Genomic DNA, 25,257 nt, shown 5'->3' on the forward strand with positions numbered 1-25,257 from the left:
TGGTAAGGGGGAAGATGAAAGAAGAAAGAGTTTCATGGCTTTGCTAGTAAAGAAAGGAGGGAGATATCATAATGGTCAGCCCTCATGTGGCTCCTCATACAGAACCTGTGGGAAACAGCAGCTAGTTACATGCTGCTGTGGCAAGGACGCACACAAAAAGCAGTGGCTAAACATTTCTTGTAGAAAAGAGAGGGCAGCAACATCATGGAGGATGGAAAGGGATGATTAAAGATGGTAATTGTGGGAGAGTTAATAGGTCAGGAGTATTTTGATTCCACTATGGCTAATTTAGAGTAGGAAGATGAACCACCTCAGATATGTGAGCTGTGCTCCCCTTTGGGGTGAATGAGACTGCTATAGAAATGGAATAGCTGCTTCTGAGAATTATGATTGCAGTGGGTACAAATTTCATGGCATTCGTTATGTTAGGATTCTTTGATAAGTAAAAGATGTGATTATAACTGATATATTTATGATATTACAGGGTTGCATTGTAGTGCTTTGATATTTATAAGTAGGAAATGAGTGAGATTTGTACATTCAAATTCACACTCCTAACTAACCTGTCTCTCTTCAGTATTAAACCTAATTATCCTGCTTTTATTCATATTTACTCTAAACTTTCTCCTTGCATAAACTCCCAAATTCATAAACCCCTTTATGGGATTTCTTACTGAAATTTGCCGCCAGCACTGTCATCAGCAAACAATAACTGATTTACTTCCCACATACCTTCACCCTTGCTAGACTGCAGACCTAATGTTTCCCCAAAACCCTCACATTCTTTTCCCAAACTACCCCATCTATAAACAGATTGAACAGCCTTGGTGACATAACACTCCCCTGCTACAGACTTACCATCACCTGGAACCACTCACCCTACTCTCTATCCTCATGCACACAAGTCTTACCCTCTTGAGGATGTGAAGTATAGCTGGGGTTGGACATGGCCACAATTGGAGGCATGGGAATTTGAGTGAGACACAGAGTGGGTAAGGGGGAGAAGATCCAGAACCTTGAGGAATTTGTACCTGGGAGGGCAAAAATGAGCATGAATAAAGGTATAGTAGTTCTTATGGTGTTGTATAGATGCAAGGCGTGGGCCAAAGATGGAATTGTATGATGGAGAATGAAATGTTAGAAATTATGTTTTAGGCACTATGTGGTTGAGAGTTATGGTAATGAGAAGAGTATGGTTGAGAGAGCTGAAAAGGGTGTGTTGACATGGTATGGACATATGGAAAGAATGAATACGAGGTTGACAAAGAGGTGGTATGATCGACTAAGTAATGAAAGGGTAAGAGAGATGTGTGGTAATAAAAAGAGTGTGGTTGAGAGAGCCCTGGTTCAATCCATTGACAGCACATCGACCTGGTATACCACATTGTTCCAATTCACTCTATTCCTTGCGCGCCTTTCACCCTCCTGTATGTCCAGGCCCTGATCACTCAAAACCTTTTTCACTCCATCCTTCCACCTCCAATTTGGTCTCCCACTTCTCGTTCCCCCCACCTCTGACACATATATCCTCTTTGTCAATCTTTCCTCACTTATTCTCTCCATGTGACCAGACCATTTCAATACACCCTCTTCTACTCTCTCAACCACACTCTTTTTATTACCACACATCTATCTTACCCTTACATTACTTACTCGATCAAACCACCTCACACCACATATTGTTTTCATACTTCTCATTTCCAACACATCCACCCTCCTCTGCACAACCCTATCTATAGCTTATGTCTTGCAACCATATAACGTTGTTAGAACCACTATTCCTTCAAACATACCCATTTTTGCTCTCCGAGATAACGTTCTTACCTTCCACACATTTTTCAATGCTCCCAGAACTGCCCCCTCCCCCACCCTGTGACTCACTTCTGCTTCCATGGTTCCATCCACTGCTAAATCCACTCCCAGATATCTAAAACACTTCACTTCCTCCAGTTTTTCTCCATTCAAACTTACCTCCCAACTGACTTGTCCCTCAACGCTACTGAACCTAATGACCTTGCTCTTACTTATTCACATTCACTCTCCGCTTTCTTCTTTCATACACTACCAAACTCAGTTACTAGCTTTTGCAGTTTCTCACCTGAATCAGCCACCAGCGCTGTATCATCAGCGAACAACTGACTCACTTCCCAAGCCCTCTCATCCACGGCAGACTGTGCACTTGCCCCTCTCTCCAAAACTCTGGCATTCACCTCCCAAACAACCCCATCCTTAAACAAATTAAACAACCAAGGAGACATCACACACCCCTGTCACAGACCAACATTCACTGGGAACCAATCACTTTCCTCTCTCCCTATTCGTACACATGCCTTACATCCTCAATAAAAACTTTTCACTGCTTCTAGCAACTTTCCTCCCACACCATATACTCTTAATACCTTCCACAGAGCATCTCTATCAACTCTATCATTTGCCTTCTTCAGATCCATAAATGCTATATACAAATTCATTTGTTTTTCTAAGTATTTCTCACATACATTCTTCAAAGCAAACACCTGATCCACACATCCTCTACCACTTCTGATACCACACTGCTCTTCCCCACTCTGATGCTCTGTACATGCCTTGACCCCCTCAATCAATACCCTCCCATATAACTTCCCAGGAATACTCAACAAACTTATTCCTCTGTAATTTGAACACTTGCCTTTATCCCCTTTGCCTTTGTACACTGGCACTATGCATGCATTCTGCCAATCCTCAGGCACTTCACCATGAACCATACATACATTGAATATCCTCACCAATCAGTCAACAACACAGTCACCACCTTTTTTTAATAAATTCCTCTGCAATACCATGCAAACCTGCCACCTTGCTGGCTTTCATCTTCTGCAAAGCTTTCACTACCTCCTCTCTGTTAACCGAACCATTCTCTCTGACCCTCTCACTTTGCACACCACCTCGACCAAAACACTCTATATCTGCCACTACATCATCAAACACATTCAACAAACTTTCAAAATACTCTCTCCATCTCCTTTTCACTTCACCACTACTTGTTATTACCTCCCTATTAGCCCCCTTCACTGATGTTCCAATTTGTTCTCTTGTTTTACGCACTTTGTTTGCCTCCTTCCAAAACATTTTTTTATTCTCCCTAAAATTTAATGATACTCTCTCACCCCAACTTTCATTTTCCCTCTTTTTCACCCCTTGCACCTTTCTCTTGACCTCTTGCCTCTTTCTTCTATACATCTCCCAGTCATTTGCACTATTTCCCTGCAAAAATCATCCAAATGCCTCTCACTTCTCTTTCACAAACAATCTTACTTTTTCATCCCACCACTCTATCCTTTGTAATCTGCCCACCTCCCACCTTTCTCATGCCACTGGCATCTTTTGCGCAAGCCAAATCTGCCTCCCTAAATACATCCCATTCCTCCCCCACTTACCTTACATCATTTGCTCTCACCTTTCCCATTCTGTACTCAATCTCTCCTGGTACTTCCTCACACAAAACTCCTTTCCAAGCTCACTCTCACCACTCTCTTCACCCCAACATTCTCTCTTCTTTTCTGAAAACCTCTACAGATCTTCACCTTCGCCTCCACAAGATAAAGATCAGACATCCCTCCAGTTGCCCCTCACAGCACATTAACATCCAAAAGTCTCTCTTTCATGCGCCCATCAATTAACATGTAATTCGATAATGCTCTCTGGCCATCTCTCCTACTTATATATGTACACTTATTTATATCTCTCTTTTTAAGCCAGATATTTCCAATCACCAGTCCTTTTTCAGCACACAAATCTACAAGCTCTTCACCATTACCATGTACAACACTGAACACCCTATGTACACCAGTTATACCTTCAACTGCCACATTACTCACCTTTGCATTCAAATCACCTATCGTTATAACCCGGTCTCATGCATCAAAGCTGCTAATACACTCACTCAGATGCTCCCAAAACTCTTTATTTCCACACATCTCTCTTACCCTTACGTTACTTACTCGATCAAACCACCTCACACCACACATTGTCCTCAAACATCTCATTTCCAGCACATCCATCCTCCTGCGCACAACTCTATCCATAGCCCACGCCTCGCAACCATACAACATTGTTGGAACCACTATTCCTTCAAATATACCCATTTTTGCCTTCCGAGATAATGTTCTCGACTTCCACACATTCTTCAAGGCTCCCAGGATTTTCGCCCCCTCCCCCACCCTATGATCCACTTCCGCTTCCATGGTTCCATCCGCTGCCAGATCCACTCCCAGATATCTAAAACACTTTACTTCCTCCTGTTTTTCTCCATTCAAACTTACCTCCCAATTGACTTGACCCTCAACCCTACTGTACCTAATAACCTTGCTCTTGTTCACATTTACTCTTAACTTTCTTCTTTCACACACTTTACCAAACTCAGTCACCAGCTTCTGCAGTTTCTCGCATGAATCAGCCACCAGCGCTGTATCATCAGCGAACAACAACTGACTCACTTCCCGAGCTCTCTCATCCCCAACAGACTTCATACTTGCCCCTCTTTCCAAAACTCTTGCGTTCACCTCCCTAACAACCCCATCCATAAACAAATTAAACAACCATGGAGACATCACACACCCCTGCCGCAAACTTACATTCACTGAGAACCAATCACTTTCCTCTCTTCCTGCACGTACACATGCCTTACATCCTCGATAAAAACTTTTCACTGCTTCTAACAACTTGCCTCCCACACCATATATTCTTAGTACCTTCCACAGAGCATCTTTATCAGCTCTATCATATGCCTTCTCCAGATCCATAAATGCTACATACAAATCCATTTGCTTTTCTAAGTATTTCTCACATACATTCTTCAAAGCAAACACCTGATCCACACATCCTCTACCACTTCTGAAACCACAGTGCTCTTCCCCAATCTGATGCTCTGTACATGCCTTCACCCTCTCAATCAATACCCTCCCATATAATTTCCCAGGAATACTCAACAAACTTATACCTCTGTAATTTGAGCACTCACTCTTATCCCCTTTGCCTTTGTACAATGGCACTATGCAAGCATTCCGCCAGTCCTCAGGCACCTCACCATGAATCATACATACATTAAATAACCTTACCAACCAGTCAATAATACAGTCACCCCCTTTTTTAATAAATTCCACTGCAATACCATCCAAACCTGCTGCCTTGCCGGCTTTCATCTTCCGCAAAGCTTTTACTACCTCTTCTCTGTTTACCAAATCATTTTCCCTAACCCTCTTACTTTGCACAGCACCTCGACCAAAACACCCTATATCTGCCACTCTACCATCAAACACATTCAACAAACCTTCAAAATACTCACTCCATCTCCTCACATCACCACTACTTGTTATCACCTCCCCATTTGCGCCCTTCACTGAAGTTCCCATTTGCTCCCTTGTCTTACGCACTTTATTTACCTCCTTCCAGAACATCTTTTTATTCTCCCTAAAATTTAATGATACTCTCTCACCCCAACTCTCATTTGCCCTCTTTTTCACCTCTTGCACCTTTCTCTTCACCTCCTGTCTCTTTCTTTTATACATCTCCCAGGTGGTAGAGTGTCCCGCAGTGTATCGAGACAGACTTCCCCAGAACTTTTTTAAAGGGGAAGTAAATGTTTATAGTTGTGTTACTGGAGTGATAGTTTTCATACATGGTGCTTTGACAAGAAAATAGTGAAATTGGAAAAAATGTAGCTTAGACATTGAAGCTTATTGATACAGTGGTTAAATTGATGAGAACTACTATTGACGTTTGTGTAAATAAATTATACATTTTCCTTTTCCATAGCCAGAGGTTGAACCATTATGTGACATTCATTTTTTCATTTTATTTCAAGCTAGAAGTTTCAGTTTTCTAAATCATTTATTACATTTTTCATATGTATATATATGTATATGTGTGTGTGTGTATATGTGCGTATGTGTGTATATATATATATATATATATATATATATATATATATATATATATATATATATATATATATTTTTTATACTTAGTCGCTGTCGCCCGCGTTAGCGAGGTAGCGCAAGGATACAGAAGAAAGAATAGCCCAACCCATCCAGACACATGGATATCCATAGACGCCCACACACGCTCATATTCATACCTATACATTTCAACGTATACATACATATACATGCACAGACATAAACATATATACACATGTACACATCCTTACCTGCTGCCTTCATCCATTTCACAATACATACATTATATCTGCCTCCAAATATTCTCAATGCACTTACTATATCTGCCTCTAAATATTCACAATGCATTCGTTATACTGCCTCCAAATATTCACAATGCATTCATTGTATCTGCCTCCAGATATTCACAATGCATTCAATATATCTGCCTCCAATTATTCATAGTGCACTCATTATATCTGCCTTCAAATATTCACAGTGCATTACATCTGCCTTCAAATATTCATTGCATTCATTATACCTGCCTCTAAATACAAACAATGCGTTCATTATATCTGCCTCCAAATATTGACAGTGCATTCATTATATCTGCCTCCCAATATTGACAGTGCATTCATTATATCTGCCTCCCAATATTGCATTCATTATATCTGCCTCCCAATATTGACAGTGCATTCATTATATATGCCTCCAAATATTGACAGTGCATTCATTATATCTGCCTCTAGATATTGAGTGCATTCATTGTATCTGCCTCCAAATATTGACAGTGCATTCATTATATCTGCCTCCAAATGTTGACTACATTCATTATATCTGCCTCTAAATATTGACAGAGCATTTATTATATCTGCCTCCAAATATTGAAAGTAGATTCATTATATTTGCCTCAAAATATTCACAATGCCTTCAACGTATCTGCCTCCAAATATTCACAGTGCGTTCATTATATCTACCTCCAAATATTCACAGTGCATTCATTAAATCTGCCTCCAAATATTCACAGTGCATTATATATGCCTCCAAATATTCGCAGTGCATTCATTATATCTGCCTCCAAATATTCACAGTGCGTTCATTATATCTGCCTCCAAATATTCAGTGCGTTCATTATATCTGCCTCCAAATATTCACAGAGCATTCATTTTATCTGCCTCCAAATATTCACAATTCATTATCTGCCTTCAGATATTCACAATGATTTCATTATATCTGCCTTCAAATATTCAAAGTGCATTCATTATATCTGCCTCCAAATATTCAGTACGTTCATTACATCTGCTTCCAAATAGTTACAGTGCTTTCATTATATCCCAAATATTCACAATGCATTCATTATATCTGCCTCCAAATATTCGCACTGCATTCACTATATCTGCCTCCAACTATTCACAGAGCATTCACTATATCTGCCTCCAACTATTCACAGAGCATTCATTATATCTGCCTCCAAATATTCACAGTGCTTTCATTATATCTGCCTCCAAATATTCACAGTGCATTCATTATATCTGCCTCCAAATATACACGGTGCGTTCATTATATCTGCCGCCGAATATTCACAGTACATTCTTTATATCTGCCTCCAAATATTCACAGTACATTCTTTATATCTGCTTCCAAATATTCACAGTACATACATTATATCTGCCTCCAAATATTCACAGTACATTCTTTATATCTGCCTCCAAATATTCACAGTACATTCTTTATATCTGCTTCCAAATATTCACAGTACATACATTATATCTGCCTCCAAATATTCACAGTACATTCATCATATCTGCCTCCAAATATGCACAGTACATTCATTATATCTGCCTCCAAATAGCCACAGTGCATTCATTATATCTGCCTCCAAATATTCACAGTGCACTAGTTATATCTGCCTCCAACTATTCACAGTACATTCATTATATCTGCCTCCAAATAGTCAGAGAGCATTAATCATATCTGCCTCCATGTACAGTAATGCGTATCAAATCACCTTTGTGACTCCTCACGATCAAGTATATGTTGTGGTCGTTACCATGAGAGTGTCATCTACGGTGGCTGAGACAACATGGTAACCTTTGACCTCTGCAGGAGGCTAAAAATGAGGTCACATAATTGTAACTGCTATCATGTTGTGAATGTAGGACGACAACGTTATCCTAACCAAGTTATGGTTGAAATGATATATCTCAATAACCTTTTGACCCCTAAATGTCCAAACAGAGTCAAGTCAAAGATTTGATATAAGCATAAAGAGGAGCATATAATAACACATATATGTATGTATATATATATATATATATATATATATATATATATATATATATATATATATATATATATATATATATATTATCCCTGGGGATAGGGGTGAAAGAATACTTCCCACGCATTCCTCGTGTGTCGTAGAAGGCGACTAGAGGGGACGGGAGCGGGGGGCCAGAAATCCTCCCCTCCTATTTTTTTAACTTTCTAAAATGGGAAACAGATATATATATATATATATATATATATATATATATATATATATATATATATATATATATATATATATATATCCCTGGGGATAGGGGAGAAAGAATACTTCCCCTGTATTCCCTGCGTGTCGTAGAAGGCGACTAAAAGGGCAGGGAGCGGGGGGCTGGAAATCCTCCCCTCTCGTTTTTTTTTCATTTCTCCAAAAGAAGGAACAGAGAAGGGGGCCAGGTGAGGATATTCCTCAAAGGCCCAGTCCTCTGTTCTTAGCGCTACCTCGCTAATGCGGGAAATGGCGAATAGTATGAAAGAAAGAAAGAATATATATATATATATATATATATATATATATATATATATATATATATATATATATATATATATATATATATATTTTTTTTTTTTTTTGCTTTGTCGCTGTCTCCCGCGTTTGCGAGGTAGCGCAAGGAAACAGACGAAAGAAGTGGCCCAACCCACCCCCATACACATGTATATACATACGTCCACACACGCAAATATACATACCTACACAGCTTTCCATGGTTTACCCTAGACGCTTCACATGCCTTGATTCAATCCACTGACAGCACGTCAACCCCGGTATACCACATCGCTCCAATTCACTCTATTCCTTGCCCTCCTTTCACCCTCCTGCATGTTCAGGCCCCGATCACACAAAATCTTTTTCACTCCATCTTTCCACCTCCAATTTGGTCTCCCTCTTCTCCTCGTTCCCTCCACCTCCGACACATATATCCTCTTGGTCAATCTTTCCTCACTCATTCTCTCCATGTGACCAAACCATTTCAAAACACCCTCTTCTGCTCTCTCAACCACGCTCTTTTTATTTCCACATATCTCTCTTACCCTTACGTTACTTACTCGATCAAACCACCTCACACCACACATTGTCCTCAAACATCTCATTTCCAGCACATCCATCCTCCTGTGCACAACTCTATCCATAGTCCACGCCTCGCAACCATACAACATTGTTGGAACCACTATTCCTTCAAACATACCCATTTTTGCTTTCCGAGATAATGTTCTCGACTTCCACACATTCTTCAAGGCTCCCAGAATATATATATATATATATATATATATATATATATATATATATATATATATATATATATATATATATTATCCCTGGGGATAGGGGATTAAGAATACTTCCCACGTATTCCCTGCGTGTCGTAGAAGGCGACTAAAAGGGGAGGGAGCGGGGGGCTGGAAATCCTCCCCTCTCGTTTTTTTTTTTTTTTTTTTTTTTTTTTTTTTTTTTTTTTTTTTCAAAAGAAGGAACAGAGAATTGGGCCAGGTGAGGGTATTCCCTCAAAGGCCCAGTCCTCTGTTCTTAACGCTACCTCGCTAATGCGGGAAATGGCGAATAGTTTGAAAGAAAGAAAAGATATATATATATATATATATATATATATATATATATATATATATATATATATATATATATATTTTTTTCTTTCATACTGTTGGCCATTTCCCGCCTCAGCAAGGTAAATATATATATATATATATATATATATATATATATATATATATATATATATATATATATATATATATATATATATATATATGTGTGTGTGTGTGTGTGTGTGTGTGTGTGTCAGAAGGGGAGGAGACATGGAGAAGGGGGAAATTGAATTGGAGATGGAAAGATGAAGTGAATCAGGATTTGAGTGCTCAGGGCCTGAACATGCAGGAGCCTATAAGGCATGCATCGGATAGAATGAATTAGAGTGATGTGGTATACAGTCAGTGGAGTGAACCAGTGCATGTGAAGCAGATGGTAATATGGACCACTAGAGGTTGAAGTTGGTCCAGCAGGTAGTGAATATCTTGCACTCTCCTCCAATATTCGTATGGCTGCTGACCCTTATACTCAAAAACAATTGGCACATTGTCTGGCATCAGTTTTATGTTACTGGTTCTTAATACTTTCACCATTTTTCATATTGATAATACCTTAGTCATGAAATTTAAGAGGGATGTGCAATAGCTACAACTTGCAGTAAACATGCATTCATTTTGGTGTTGCTGTCAACAATCAACAGTGAATGACTAAATGATCCATGCAGGTGATATTTCATATCCACAAGTGTAACAGATTACCATTGTAATGAAGAGGAATTCGGTTTTTATGTCACATAAACTGGGATTTATGAGTGAAGACACCCAAATTTGATAGATTTCATCCTTTTTAAAAGTGTGTCAAAGTTTGCATTAAATCTTGACATATAAGAAAATTGAATTTTAGAAACTATTCAGTAAACTGTGTCCCAGTGACTTTGGTATGAAGTTCATTCCATTATAAAGATTATACACTGAAATTTTTTATGGTTGATTCAGGTGTCACGTTGGATGAATAGACACTTGAATGGTATACTGATGCATGATGATAAAGTAGTGGAGCAGCCATTGGTGTTGGAGGGCCTTTCTCAGCGCCTAGTTGACTTCTCTATCAAGTTCATCGCCAACCATTCCCAAGACCAGCACCCTTTCTTCCTTTACCACTCCTTTGCTCACGTCCATACACCTATGTTTACAGCACCAGACATGGCTGGACGCAGCAAACATGGAAGGTAAGATGATGCATAAACTGGTATTTACAATATAACCTTTATATATGTAAATATAAGATAAGGTAAAGGCCTAGTGCTCATTGACCACCTGTTCAGTGATAGTGGCTTACTAGCTTGGCCCATATTTAAGATTGTTGTGTTTAGTTCATATATGAACCGGCATTTTTTTCAGTTTGTTACAGCTGGTGCTTATATGTTCAAAATTTTTTATTGCCTGCCTCTACCTCAAGGTGAAATGTGCAGCCACTAATTCTTGGAGTGGCATCCTATATGTTGCTACCAGCTGCTACAGCCTGATTTTTTTTTTTTTTTCTAATTCTCTGGTCAGTATATGTAAAGATGTTAAGGAGGCCTGCACTTGATCTATGAACATACATTAAAGACAGTTTTGAAAGCTTTGACACTCTTTCAAGATATTTGATGTTATTTATGAAAGCCCTTAGAAATCATATTTGTCTATGACAGAAACATCCCAAAAAACAGCATTCACTTAGCTACTTATACCTGACAATATTAGTGGAGTACCTCATACATGTGGCAGTAGAACAGCAGAAGTTAAATGGCGCAAGGGAGATGTAATTAATGTTTCACCCAGTTGAGTTATGTATCATTTAATTTAGAAAATTATGATCTTGTAAACTACAGTAACAAACTCATGGAGATATGTTTTCTAGAGTGTTTTAGAATGTCCTATGGATATTAGGACTGCTGTAGCATAAGGATTAAGTTGTCACCTTGTCTGATTGGATATTGGAACTTTCTAACCCTCCTATCCCTACCCAACCTTCTACTTTGTTCCCTGGTTCTGATTTGTTTTTTTCTTCTTTCAGAGGTTTTCAGTTTTTGCATTATTCAGAAACTATCTGTGAAACTTATCAGATACTGATAAGTTTAGTTGCTTCCATTTGATAAGCTTTTATTCCAACTGATTTTAGTCTCTGTTTTCCTGGTGCTACCTTGCTGACACAGGGATTACAATGCTGTTTCCTGTGGGGCAGGGTGGTGCTGGGAATAGATGAAGGCAAGTAAGTATGAATATGTATTTGTGTATATATTTTATGTCTGTATATATGTATCTGTTGATATGTATATATCTTTCTTTTTCTTTCTTTCATACTATTTGCCATTTCCCGCATTAACAAGGTAGCGTTAAGAACAGAGGACTGGGCCTTTGAGGGAATATCCTCACCTGGCCCCCTTCTCTGTTCCCTCTTTTGGAAAATTAAAAAAAACGAGAGGGGATGATTTTCAGCCACCCACTCCCTCCCCTTTTAGTCGCCTTCTACGACACGCAGGGAATGCGTGGGAAGTATTCTTTCTCCCCTATCCCCAGGGATAGTGTATATATGTATATAGATATATAGGGGAGAAAGAATACTTCCCAAGCGTTCCTCACGTGTCATAGAAGGCAACTAAAGGGGACGGGAGCGGGGGGCTAGAAACCCTCCCCTCCTTGTATTTTAACTTTCTAAAAGGGGAAACAGAAGAAGGAGTCACGCGGGGAGTGCTCATCCTCCTCGAAGGCTCAGATTGGCATGTCTAAATGTGTGTGGATGTAACCAAGATGAGAAAAAAGGAGAGATAAGTAGTATGTTTTGGATGTTTTGGCTCTTGAGTGAAACGAAGCTCAAGGGTAAAGGGGAAGAGTGGTTTGGGAATGTCTTGGGAGTAAAGTCAGGGGTTATTGAGAGGACAAGAGCAAGGGAAGGAATAGCACTACTCCTGAAACAGGAATGGTGGGAGTATGTGATAGAGTGTAAGAAAGTAAACTCTAGAGTGATATCGGTAAAACTGAAAGTTGATGGAGAGAGATGGGTGATTATTGGTGCATATGCACCTGGGCATGAAAGGAAAGATCATGAGAGGCAAGTGTTTTGGGAGCAGCTGAATGAGTGTGTTAGTGGTTTTGATGCACAAGACTGGGTTATAGTGATGGGTGATTTGAATGCAAAGGTGAGTAATGTGGCAGTTGAGGGAATAATTGGTATACATGGGGTGTTCAGTGTTGTAAATGGTAATGGTGAAGAGCTTGTAGATTTATGTGCTGAAAAAGGACTGGTGATTGGGAATAGCTGGTTTAAAAAGAGAGATATACAAAGAATACGTATGTAAGTAGGAGAGATGGTCAGAGAGCGTTATTGGATTACGTGTTAATTGATAGGCATGCGAAAGAGAGACTTTTGGATGTTAATGTGCTGAGAGGTGCAACTGGAGGGATGTCTGATCATTATCTTGTGGAGGCGAAGATGAAGATTTGTAGAGGTTTTCAGAAAAGAAGAGAGAATGTTGGGGTGAAGAGAGTGGTGAGAGTAAGTGATCTTGGGAAAGAGACTTGTGTGAGGAAGTACCAGGAGAGACTGAGTACAGAATGGAAAAGGGTGAGAACAAAGGAGGTAAGGGGAGTGGGGGAGGAATGGGATGTATTTAGGGAAGCAGTGATGGCTTGCGCAAAAGATGCTTGTGGCATGAGAAGCGTGGGAGGTGGGCAGATTAGAAAGGGTAGTGAATGGTGGGATGAAGAAGTAAGATTATTAGTGAAAGAGAAGAGAGAGGCATTTGGACGATGTTTGGAGGGAAATAATGCAAATGAGTGGGAAATGTATAAAAGAAAGAGGCAGGAGGTCAAGAGAAAGGTGCAAGAGGTGAAAATGAGGGCAAATGAGAGTTAGGGTGAGAGAGCATCATTAAATTTTAGGGAGAATAAAAAGATGTTTTCGAAGGAGATAAATAAAGTGCGTAAGACAAGGGAACAAATGGGAACTTCAGTGAAGGGGGCTAATGGGGAGGTGATAACAAGTAGTGGTGATGTGAGAAGGAGATGGAGTGAGTTTTTGAAGGTTTGTTGAATGCGTTTGATGATAGAGTGGCAGATATAGAGAGTTTTGGTCGAGGTGGTTTGCAAAGTGAGAGGGTTAGGGAGGATGATTTGGTAAACAGAGAAGAGGTAGTAAAAGCTTTGCGGAAGATGAAAGCCGGCAAGGCAGCGGGTTTGGATGGCATTGCAGTGGAATTTACTAAAAAAGGGGGTAACTGTATTGTTGACTGGTTGGTAAGGTTATTTAATGTATGTATGATTCATGATGAGGTGCCTGAGGACTGGCGGAATGCTTGCATAGTGCCATTGTACAGAGGCAAAGGGGACAAAGGTGAGTGCTCAAATTACAGAGGTATAAGTTTATTGAGTATTCCTGGGAAATTATATGGGAGGGTATTGATTGAGAGGGTGAAGGCATGTACAGAGCATCAGATTAGGGAAGAGCAGTGTGGTTTCAGAAGTGGTAGAGGATGTATGGATCAGGTGTTTGCTTTGAAGAATGTATGTGAGAAATACTTAGAAAAACAAATGGATTTGTATGTAGCATTTATGGATCTGGAGAAGGCATATGACAGAGTTGATAGAGATGCTCTGTGGAAGGTATTAAGAATATATGGTGTGGGAGGCAAGTTGTTAGAAGCAGTGAAAAGTTTTTACCGAGGATGTAAGGCATGTGTACGTGTAGGAAGAGAGGAAAGTGATTGGTTCTCAGTGAATGTAGGTTTGCGGCAGGGGTGTGTGATGTCTCCATGGTTGTTTAATTTGTTTATGGATGGGGTTGTTAGGGAGGTGAATGCAAGGGTTTTGGAAAGAGCAGCAAGTATGCAGTCTGTTGTGGATGAGAGAGCTTGGGAAGTGAGTCAGTTGTTGTTTGCTGATGATACAGCGCTGGTGGCTGATTCGTGTGAGAAACTGCAGAAGCTGGTGACTGAGTTTGGTAAAGTGTGTGAAAGAAGAAAGTTCAGAGTAAATGTGAATAAGAGCAAGGTTATTAGGTACAGTAGGGTTGAGGGTCAAGTCAATTGGGAGGTAAGTTTGAATGGAGAAAAACTGGAGGAAGTGAAGTGTTTTAGATATCTGGGAGTGGATTTGGCAGTGGATGGGACCATGGAAGCGGAAGTGAATCATAGGGTGGGGGAGGGGGCAAAAACTTTGGGAGCGTTAAAGAATGTGTGGAAGTCGAGAACATTATCTCGGAAAGCAAAAATGGGTGTTTGAAGGAATAGTGGTTCCAACAATGTTGTATGGTTGCAAGGCATGGGCTATGGATAGAGTTGTGTGCAGGAGGATGGATGTGCTGGAAATGAGATGTTTGAGGACAATGTGTGGTGTGAGGTGGTTTGATCGAGTAAGTAACGTAAGGGTAAGAGAGATGTGTGGAAATAAAAAGAGCGTGGTTGAGAGAGCAGAAGAGGGTGTTTTGAAATGGTTTGGGCACATGGAGAGAATGAGTGAGGAAAGATTGACCAAGAGGATATATGTGTCGGAGGTGGAGGGAACGAGGAGAAGTGGGAGACCAAATTGGAGGTGGAAAGATGGAGTGAAAAAGATTTTGTGTGATCGGGGCCTGAACATGCAGGAGGGTGAAAGGAGGGCAAGGAATAGAGTGAATTGGATCGATGTGGTATACCGGGGTTGACGTGCTGTCAGTGGATTGAATCAGGGCATGTGAAGCGTCTGGGGTAAACCATGGAAAGCTGTGTAGGTATGTATATTTGCGTGTGTGGACGTATGTATATGTGTATGGGGGTGGGTTGGGCCATTTCTTTCGTCTGTTTCCTTGCGCTACCTCGCAAATGCAGGAGACAGCGACAAAAAAAAAAAAAATATATATATATATATATATATATATATATATATATATATATATATATATATATATATATATATATATATATATATATATGTGTGTGTGTGTGTGTGTGTATATGTAAGTGTATGTGCATGTATGTATATATTTGTGTATATGAGTGGATGGTTCTTTCTTTGTCTGTTTCCTGGTACTACTTTGCTGACATCGGAGACAGCAGTCAAGTATAATAACAGTAATGATAATAAAAATTAAGATTAAGTATAAACTTTTGATTGTAGATATGGTGACAATGTCGAAGAAATGGATGCTGGGGTAGGAAACATTCTTGCTGCACTCACAGAACATGGTCTGGATGAAAACACTATTGTTTACTTCCTGTCAGATCATGGTGGTGAACTTGAAGCTTTAGACGAAGAAGGCCTGCATGTTGGTGGTTACAATGGAGGCTTTAAAGGTAAGCTTAGTTTTTGTTAGATATAACGGGAGAATAAATACATGGGGATGTCATAAGTAGTGTTTGGGAATAACACATTGGAATGACAGTGAATCTCAAGCATGCAACTTAAAAGGATTATTTTTTGTGGAAAAACCAAAGTAAACTACTGAAATACTATGATTATTACCTTTCAGAATGATTTTAGAGTATTTCGGAGACACTCATCAGGTATATTCATATAGAACTTCTGGCCAAATTGGGAACTTCTTTGTCATGTGCTTGTGTGGACGATCCTGAAATACTTCGAGAGGGACCATATCTCAAAATTATTGCATGCAAGAAGCATTAGAAATTAAAAATGTAATTTTTGAGATCTTAGTAATTTTTCATATCCATTCAATAAAGTTTAAAGTTTGTTTCAAAGTTTGCTTTGACAAAGATGATTATTCTATGGAAATATGAATAGTTCATATGTTTTATGATTAAAGGTTTTTATTATTTGTGTGACAGAATTCTCAGCATGATCATCTAGTATTTGAATAATGAGAATACCATTCTTCTTAAGTTGTTGGTAGGTAGCATTTGGTAGTTAGCCAGTGATCAGGGAGTTATATTACCAATACTACCCGCCTGGGTATTGGGAGGGTTTGTGACAGTTGCGTAAGGAACCATCACTTCAGTGGTTGTTAAGTTGCATTCCTCTGACCCAGGAAGCTGTCCTTTCTTTCTGTCTCACCCACACGTGGACTACTGGCATTTTGTCCACAAAAATACTGTCTCCCTGTCATACATACCACTTGACAACACTCAACTCACTCTGCTAATTCTTTGTAACTCTAGATTTTCCTGCCTTTTGGCAAAAGGCTAGAAGCAAAAGATAGAAGTTGTAGGTAGGCACATTTAGGTTAGAACATTAGGTTGAAGTAGTTGGTGGGAACATTAGGTAGGAGCCTATGCAAACACTGCACTAGAGTTGCCTTCAGCTAGTGGCTTGTAAAGGTTGAGGCACTAAAGGCTAAGAAGTGGCACTGGAATTCACTAGTTACAGAGACATTGCCATGGCCACCCCCTTGAGGTAGTTCCAGTTGGTAACAGGCATCAGGTATATAGATGTGTTAGCAATCATTGTGTTATTCATGAAAAAAGAATTTCCCTCCTTTACCACATTTTAGGAGGTAAAGGAATGGGTGCTGCTGAGGGAGGCATCCGTGTACCAGGGATCTATCGTTGGTCAGGTCATCTCCCTGCTGGCATCACTTTGGACACCCCTACATCCCTCTTAGATATGATGCCCACCATTCTCCAGTTGACTGGCCTCCCACCTTTCCATGACCTCTTACCTCACTGCCCTCAGAAGGTAAGTCCAGGACTAGATGTACCACCCATTGTCTATCAGGGTAAGTCTAAGATCATAGGTCTTACATGGTAGATCCAGGACTGTAGGCACTATCATTTATCCCACAAGTCAAGTTCAAGAACAGAGAGAGATACTTACTCCCTGCCTCTCAGAATAAATGTAGAACTAAAAGTATATTGTCATGTACTTCACCATGTAAATCTAGAACCAAAGGAACTACCCCAGACCTCACAAGATATGTCTGGGTCTGAAGCTGCTCTCTTCGCTTACCTCACAGAAACTAGTGATGCTAAGTTCCTGAGCAGGTGTACTTCATCTTCTGGGTTGAATCTAGTATCAGACATATTTTCATCTGCCATTAGGATAAGTTTAGGATGAAAGGTTATGTTGCTATCTTACAAGATAAGTTCCAAGCAAACGTTCTCTTCCTTGCCTCTTAGTTCAAGGTTAGCATATGCCTAAAGGTAATAACTTCCATATCTCTGACAAGAATTTAGGATTAGAGGCAATACATATTATGATAATAGCACATTAACTAAAGCGCTTGTGATGGTATGTTCTCCTTCATATCCTCTTAATTAGTTTTAAACTATCAATAACTTAGGTCCAAAGTTTTTTCTATACACATACCTTGTACACTTAAAGCAAGAGTCCTACACACATGCTAGACATGTGCTGATGCTTCTTACCCTATTTTCAATCTCATGAAGCAACCACTTACAGATACTGTATGTCCCCAACAGCAATAATTCCCTCCTCAGAAATGTCATTCCCTCCTCAGAAATGTTATTCCCTCCTCAAAAATGTTACACCTGTAAGTTACACCATATTGGACCATATTACACCATATAAACACCATATTGGAATGTCTTTGTGCATCAAGCCAGAAACATAATCACATAGCATCTTGAGAAGCAAGAAATTGCAGTTTGATTAAAAAAGAGCAGTTTTAGAATATCATGATTACTGTGAGACTTTATTTGGGCTTTTTATTTATATTTGATTTCTATTCTGGCTTTGAGATTTACATTTCATTACTATTTTGTGTGTTATGCAGTGAGAGTTTATGCTTATGTTGCCCCATCTCTTCACATTATATGTATGTAACATGTCTACTCCTTTGGACACACACACACACACCTAAGCCTATGGTGACTGTTAGTTAGCAGAAACAAGCACTTAAACAGTTTCACTTGTCTCTACTACCTCAGTACTACTTTTTTGATTATTTTGTCAACCTCTTTTTTATGTATGAAAATTTAGTTTTATGCATTATGACCAAATGTTAATGGTATTTCCAACATATATGTTACAATTTAGACTAATGTCCATATGTTCTCATGTTATTTTTTTATTATCAAATACCTTTTTTGATAAAACATGCATAGGGAAAGCTGTCCATCACTTGAAATAATCCATATTTTTTGCTCTTTTTCTGGAGCTGGATGGTGTAAGCATTGCAGACTTGTTGATCAGCGGAGTACATCCACCCTCACGTTCCCTCTTACACCACTGTGATCAAGCCATACATGCTGTTAGACTTGTTCAAGGTAACTTATTCTCAAACATACAGTGATAAACTCTCTAACTTTACTAAAGTAATGTACCTTCAGATGTATCTAAGGTAACACATCTTCAGACTTGTTCAAGTACATCCTTGGGGGGCATTTCTTTAGACTTTACCAAGTTAATTCAGTCAGGTGATACTCTTAAAGACTTGTCTGATGTACAAACATGCTAGAGGCAGTGTATATTGAAATTTGCTTGAGGCAACACATCTCAGTATATGAATTTTCAGTGCAACAATCATAGGATATATGTGAATTTGGATGGTAAGCAAACACATGTGAGAGTTTTAGAGTTTGTGAGAGAAAAGCTCGAAGTTCTCACCTGTGTTTTAGCACCATCTGAATCCACATACATCCTAATATTTTTATCGCCTTCAGATCTGTCAAAGGTAAAAATTTTCCATGGTAAGACAACCTTAGTCATATATCCAAGGCTGTACTTCCTGAAGGTGCATTTACATTAATCATTAATGAGATTTTGAATTTAACATGTCAAGCAGGCTTGTCTCAGGTTATGAAATGACTAAGTCCAATTTTCATTCAGCAAATATGATGCATGACCAAGACCATTCAATCTTTTTTTCATGATAAGACCTTTTTTTTTTCTTTGGAGACTTAATTGAAATATAGAGAGGAGTATGAAAGGGAAAAAGACAAGGGAAAGTATTTACAAATTTTAGAGAAATTAAAAACTTGTTTTTTAGAATGTGCAATACCATAGTTATTAGGAAAGACATGAGAAGGTAGAGAGCTCCAAAGCTTCAAGGTGTTAGGAAAGAAACAACTATCAAAAGGGCCCACCCTTGAGTTGCCAGTAGTCATACAGTTATCACGTGACAAAGCAGCTTGCCAAGTATTGTATGGTCTAGCTAGTGGTGGGGGTACACTAGCTGCCAGCTCTTGGGAGTAAAAACCAAACTGATATTTATAGAAGAGGGAAAGTGAACCAAAACTGCAGCATAAGGCAAGAGGGTCAAGTTTGGAAGTTAGCTTGGGAGAGTTCTTAACCCAGACTGCTTTCAACTCAACTCTGTCAAGCAAGGTTGCGGAGCCAAAACCACCCCAAATGTATGACCAGTACTCCATACAAGGATGATTCAGTCCTTTGTACAAATAGAGCAACTGTTCTGAAGAAAAGAAATTTTGACATCTAAACAGGGCTCCTAGTTTTTTAGAGGTAGCCTTCACTATTTCTGTAATTTGGGGTTTCCAAGATAGAGTGGATGTTACAGTAATACCAAGTATGTTCATTGAGTCAAGAGGTGGAATTACAGAACTGTCAAAAGAGAGACAAGAATTGTGAGTTTTCAATAGAGAGATGGGTAAAAACTGGGTCTTGGAGGCAACAAACTTAACTAGGTCTTGTTTACCCCACTGAGATATCCTGTCCAAGTCTGATTTTATTGAGGAAAATGTGTCAAGACGAGATATAGATCTAGTGAAAGAAGAAGAAGCAGAATTGTAGAATGTGGATGAACGCAGTATTGAGTCATCAGCGTATGAGTGCACTTGGTTATTTGAGGAAGAGTGGAAATCAATGATAAAAAGGAGAAAATGTGTAGATAAGTGGACAAAACCTTGAGGGACACCACTTTTGATGTAGAAAGGTGGGGAGTCTGATCCATCATCAACCACAGAGATAGATTGGCCAGAGAGGAAGCTAGATATGAAGGACCAAAGTGAGGAAGGGAAGCCAGCCAGAAGAGGGGAGCTTAGAGATGACACCCCAGTGCCATACCCTGTCAGAAGCTTTGGATATGTCAAGGGCAACTACACAAGACTCTCCAAAATCCTTCAGGGCTGATGACCAGACATTAATAAGATAAGAAAGAATATCACCAGTGGATATCGCTTTATGAAAGCCATAATGGTGATCAGAGAATACCCTGAGATTCAAGAAGCATTTTATGTTATATTACAGTTTTAAAAGAGATTGTTTTGTTATCTAGAAAATACTCAGAACTGTTACTTGCAATTACTGTTTTTTTTTGAGTGAAAATGAATTTGTAAAAAATCCTCGGGATAAAGACTATTTTTCATGCCGAATATAAATCTGGTGTTGAAATATTATATGAGCATCATTAAGGCCTGTGATTAAATATTGACTTTTAAGAAGATTGTTATTATTCATTTTGTATTCATCAGGTATCTGTCTGCTAGGGAAAGCATAATGAGATATTTTCCAAGGGTATTTTAAGTATAGAAGTGTCTCATTATGTTATATTACAGTTTTAAAAGGAAAAGTTTTTGAGGGTAAAAAATACCCTGAACAACTGACATCATCTCTAATACTCTAATACACTGTACTGTGATCACAGCCTGATTTAAATGAAAATTAATGTGGATGCTAAACCTACGTGGTAAAACACATGCAACCATGGAGATGTATTAAGCATCATCAAATTTTATAGTAAACAGATGAAATGGGAATACACACTCAACAAGATGTCTGTGACACAATGGGAAACCCTCTTGAGTATCAAAATGCCAGAAGAGTGTGCTAATGCATGACCACAAAAGAATAGCGAACATGCAACAGACATATACCAGCAAAAAGAAAGTACAAAAGTTCAAAAGTAAAGCAGGAGGCAAAAATGAATTTTAAACCCTCTAAACAAGTAAATCTCACCCAGCAAAGGGAAGAAAGTTTGGTGAATTAATTGGTGAACATAAGTCATAGGGTTAGAGGTCAAAGAAGACACAAATAGAGGAGATAGAGCCATCACTGAAATTAAAAGCAAAACACTTTTATCCTTTGGGATAGGGGAGAAAGAATACAACCCTCATATGCCTTGTGTGTTGTAGAGCACGATCAAGAGGGTCGATAGCATGTGGCTGGAAACACTCCTCTTTTTGTATTTCAGTGTCTAAAGGATAGTTCAGAAGAAGAAAGGATAAATAGGTTTTATATTTGAGGAAAGGAACCTGGTTGTTCTGGCTGAGTAAAACAAAGGTCAATGGTAAGAGGGAAGAATGGTTTTGGAATGTCTAAGGGGTAAAGTTAGGGGTTAGTGTAAGGGCAAGAACTAAGGAATGGGGTAGCACTTCTGCTAGGAGTTGAGGGAATGTGTGAAAGTGTGTAAGGAAGTGAGTTCCAGACTGATGTGGGTAGACGTGAAAGCCTGCTACCTTGACTTTCAAGGTGTAGTATTTTTGTATTGACTTCTTTCATAATTCCTAGTAATCTTCTTATCTTAAGACTAATAATGAAATTATTATTTTAGGTGCAGAAAGGCAACAAGTATAATGATTCTAAATTTAACAGGCAACTCAAATTTTTTTAGCTTGTAGCAAACAACATGTTTTTTTATAGTATTGCTTATAAATTTTGATAAAGTTGATGGTATATTTCTAATTTTAAGATATGTATTCTTTTTAGAGGGCCTGATATACAAAATGCATATGGTTGGGTACAAGTGGCTTCCAGGCAGTACGCAGTGTCACAGGACAACTCTGTGCTCATGTTATGATGTAGATGATTATGGTCACCTGCCTCTGCTTTTTAATCTGAAAGAGGATCCGTATGAAGACCATCCAATTCCATCCAACACATCTCAGTAAGCAATAGTATTTTTTGTATCTTTTTGGTGAATTACTCTAAAAATGTTGCTTTCCTTTACAATAATACCACATATAGGATGGTGTTACAAAATCATCCACTGTGTAAAGATCTTGTGTTGAGAAATAGTATGCTGAATTTCTGAAGTGCTGATTGAAGAGAAATGCAGTAGAGATGAGGTAGGACAGAATAACTGAAAGCTGATGCAATTTGGCTTAATTTACCAAAGGAGGTTTTGCACAAGCAGTCTGCATAAGTGAGGTAGCATTTGAGTGAAGTGTAAATCATTTTCATAAGATTTGAAACCATCATAATGAAAAAATCTAACCAAATTGTTGGGGATGAGTTTATGCTTTCATTATTTCATTTAAACTTTCATTATATTTGCAGTACAGTATTTTTTTATATCACATCACATTTTGATATGCCATTTGTACATTTGACCTAGATTTTGCTTGCTGTTTGCAGCATTTATATCAAGTATCTACTTGCTGTGAAGTATTGGAAATATATTCTGGGAAATATAAACATTTGAAGAGAGTAGACATGCAGAGAATGAGTAAGGAGAGGTTGACAAAGAGGGTATATGTATAGGAGACAAGGAGAAGGGGGAAACTGAATTGAAAATGGAAGGATTGAGTGACAAAGGTGCTCAGGGCCTAAATGTGCCAGGTGTACAAGGCATGGATTGGAGTCGTGTGGTATTCAGGGGTAGTATGCTATCAGTGGACTGAATCAGGGCACATGAAGCAGTATGGGGAGATCACTTAAAGGTCTGTTCGTGGATATGGGGATCTGGTTTTGTTGCTTTAAACATGACATCTAGAGAGTGGATGTGAACATCTCTTCTTGGCACCAACTTGCTAGTGTGGAAATTGAAAAACAAATTTGAATAAAAAACATTTAAGATAAATACATTTCATCCTGTCAGCAGTTTTAATTTATGATCTTTCGAGGCATCAAAATTTACTTATTTGTTGAAATCTGTCTCTTTTAAGATTAAGAAATGCCCTGCTTATTACTGGATAACAGATTGTATGTTTTGCAGGTATGCTCAAGTGACAGGAATGCTGAAGCAGTTTGTGGCTGAGTGGAAAGCTCGAACACCATACCCACCTTCACAGTTTAAAGATGTTGCTAACACTATCCTTTCCCCTTGGCTTCAACCTTTCAAATCATTGTGGTAACAATATACATGTCAGATATATGTACATCTTTACCACTCACAGCAGAATCTTACGTAGACTTTTTGCTAGCTAATCATATCTTTACCTTCAAATATCAAAGAAATGGCAGCAGCACCCAAAACATTTGATGGACAGACAGTGTGTCATGCCAGTTTGGTTTTTGCATGAAGAAAGCAGATGCAGCATTTTACCAATAAGAATTAGAATTTGTGAAAGGAATAAGGGTTGTTTAAAGAAGTATATCAAAGAATGAAGACAGAAGCAAGGAAACCTAAGAAGATAGACAAGTAGAATAGGTAAAACAAGAAATGGCAAAAAGATATAATCTTGGTATTGCCTTATCAAGAATTTTTTGGAATGTACACATCCTACAGAGATTATCTATTATGAACGTGAAATAAAAGAAAGAACAAACCCCAAAATCTTTCTGCAAGTCTTTCAGTGAATAGTTGAAGCCAACCAGTATATTTCATATACCTTTGCAGTAGTTACAGTTTCAAGAAGTGAAAATGTAGTTTAGAAAATTCATCCATTTTATTCATTAACATTCGAAAATGCTATACAGTATTTAATTGGATATTACCATATCATGTGGTTTAACCAGCCTCTGCTTGCTTGAGTTTACTTCATGAGTGATTTCATATTTGGTATAGCTGTATCATTGCGAGTACTGTCTCATCAAAGAACTTCTCACTACAAAGGAAAGTACATTTCCTTGCCACTAGAATAGTACAGCCTTGAGTTGCAGGAGCTTTTAGAAAGGTCCTAGGTTACACCAGGACTCCTCTAGAGATATCGTTCCTTGGGTGATTATAAGTAAGTAAAATGATAAAGCCATGTCCTCAGTGAAAAATGTTGAAAGAAGCCAAGGCCATTAGTTGACTAGTATCAAGCCTCATATGCCACTCCTTATTGTGGAGAGTCTTCTGATGGGACTTGTGCCATTGTCTTTTGAAGAGAATAGAAAATAGATTTATTTTGTGAAAGTAGTATATTTGATCCTTATAAAAGTAAAAAGCTCATATTGTGTGTTTACTTTTATATTAATCACAATCTACCAAATGTATATATATGTATATATATATATATATATATATATTTTTTTATACTATTCACCATTTCCCGCGATAGCGAGGTAGCGTTAAGAACAGAGGACTGGGCCTTTAAGGGAATATCCTCACCTGGCCCCCTTCTCTGTTCCTTCTTTTGGAAAATTAAAAAAAAAACGAGAGGGGAGGATTTCCAGCCCCCCCGCTCCCTTCCCCTTGAGTCGCCTTCTACGACACGCAGGGAATACGTGGGAAGTATTCTTTCTCCCCTATCCCCAGGGATAATATATATTATTATTATTTTCCTTTGTCGCTGTCTCCCGCATTTGCGAGGTAGCTCAAGGAAAGAGACAAAAGAAATGGCCCAACCCACCCCCATACACATGTATATACATACACGTCCACACACGCAAATATACATACCCATACATCTCAATGTACACAAATATATACACACACAAA

General features: G+C 38.7%; 1 protein-coding gene across 1 annotated transcript in view; it reads left to right on the top strand.

The window, feature by feature from the left end:
• LOC139754192 (arylsulfatase H-like) overlaps positions 1-24,768 on the top strand; it is a 47,413-nt gene extending 22,645 nt beyond the window's left edge. The window contains exons 7-12 of the mRNA XM_071671405.1: positions 10,779-11,011; positions 15,918-16,093; positions 17,248-17,432; positions 18,874-18,982; positions 22,380-22,557; positions 23,608-24,768. Of these exons, the coding sequence (XP_071527506.1) occupies positions 10,779-11,011; positions 15,918-16,093; positions 17,248-17,432; positions 18,874-18,982; positions 22,380-22,557; positions 23,608-23,746 (1,020 nt within the window). The 3' untranslated portion in view covers positions 23,747-24,768. The remainder of the gene's footprint in view (positions 1-10,778; positions 11,012-15,917; positions 16,094-17,247; positions 17,433-18,873; positions 18,983-22,379; positions 22,558-23,607) is intronic.
• Positions 24,769-25,257: the final 489 nt, after the last annotated feature.

This window comes from Panulirus ornatus, chromosome 2, assembly GCF_036320965.1.
Source record: "Panulirus ornatus isolate Po-2019 chromosome 2, ASM3632096v1, whole genome shotgun sequence".
Taxonomy (NCBI): Eukaryota; Metazoa; Arthropoda; class Malacostraca; order Decapoda; family Palinuridae; genus Panulirus; species Panulirus ornatus.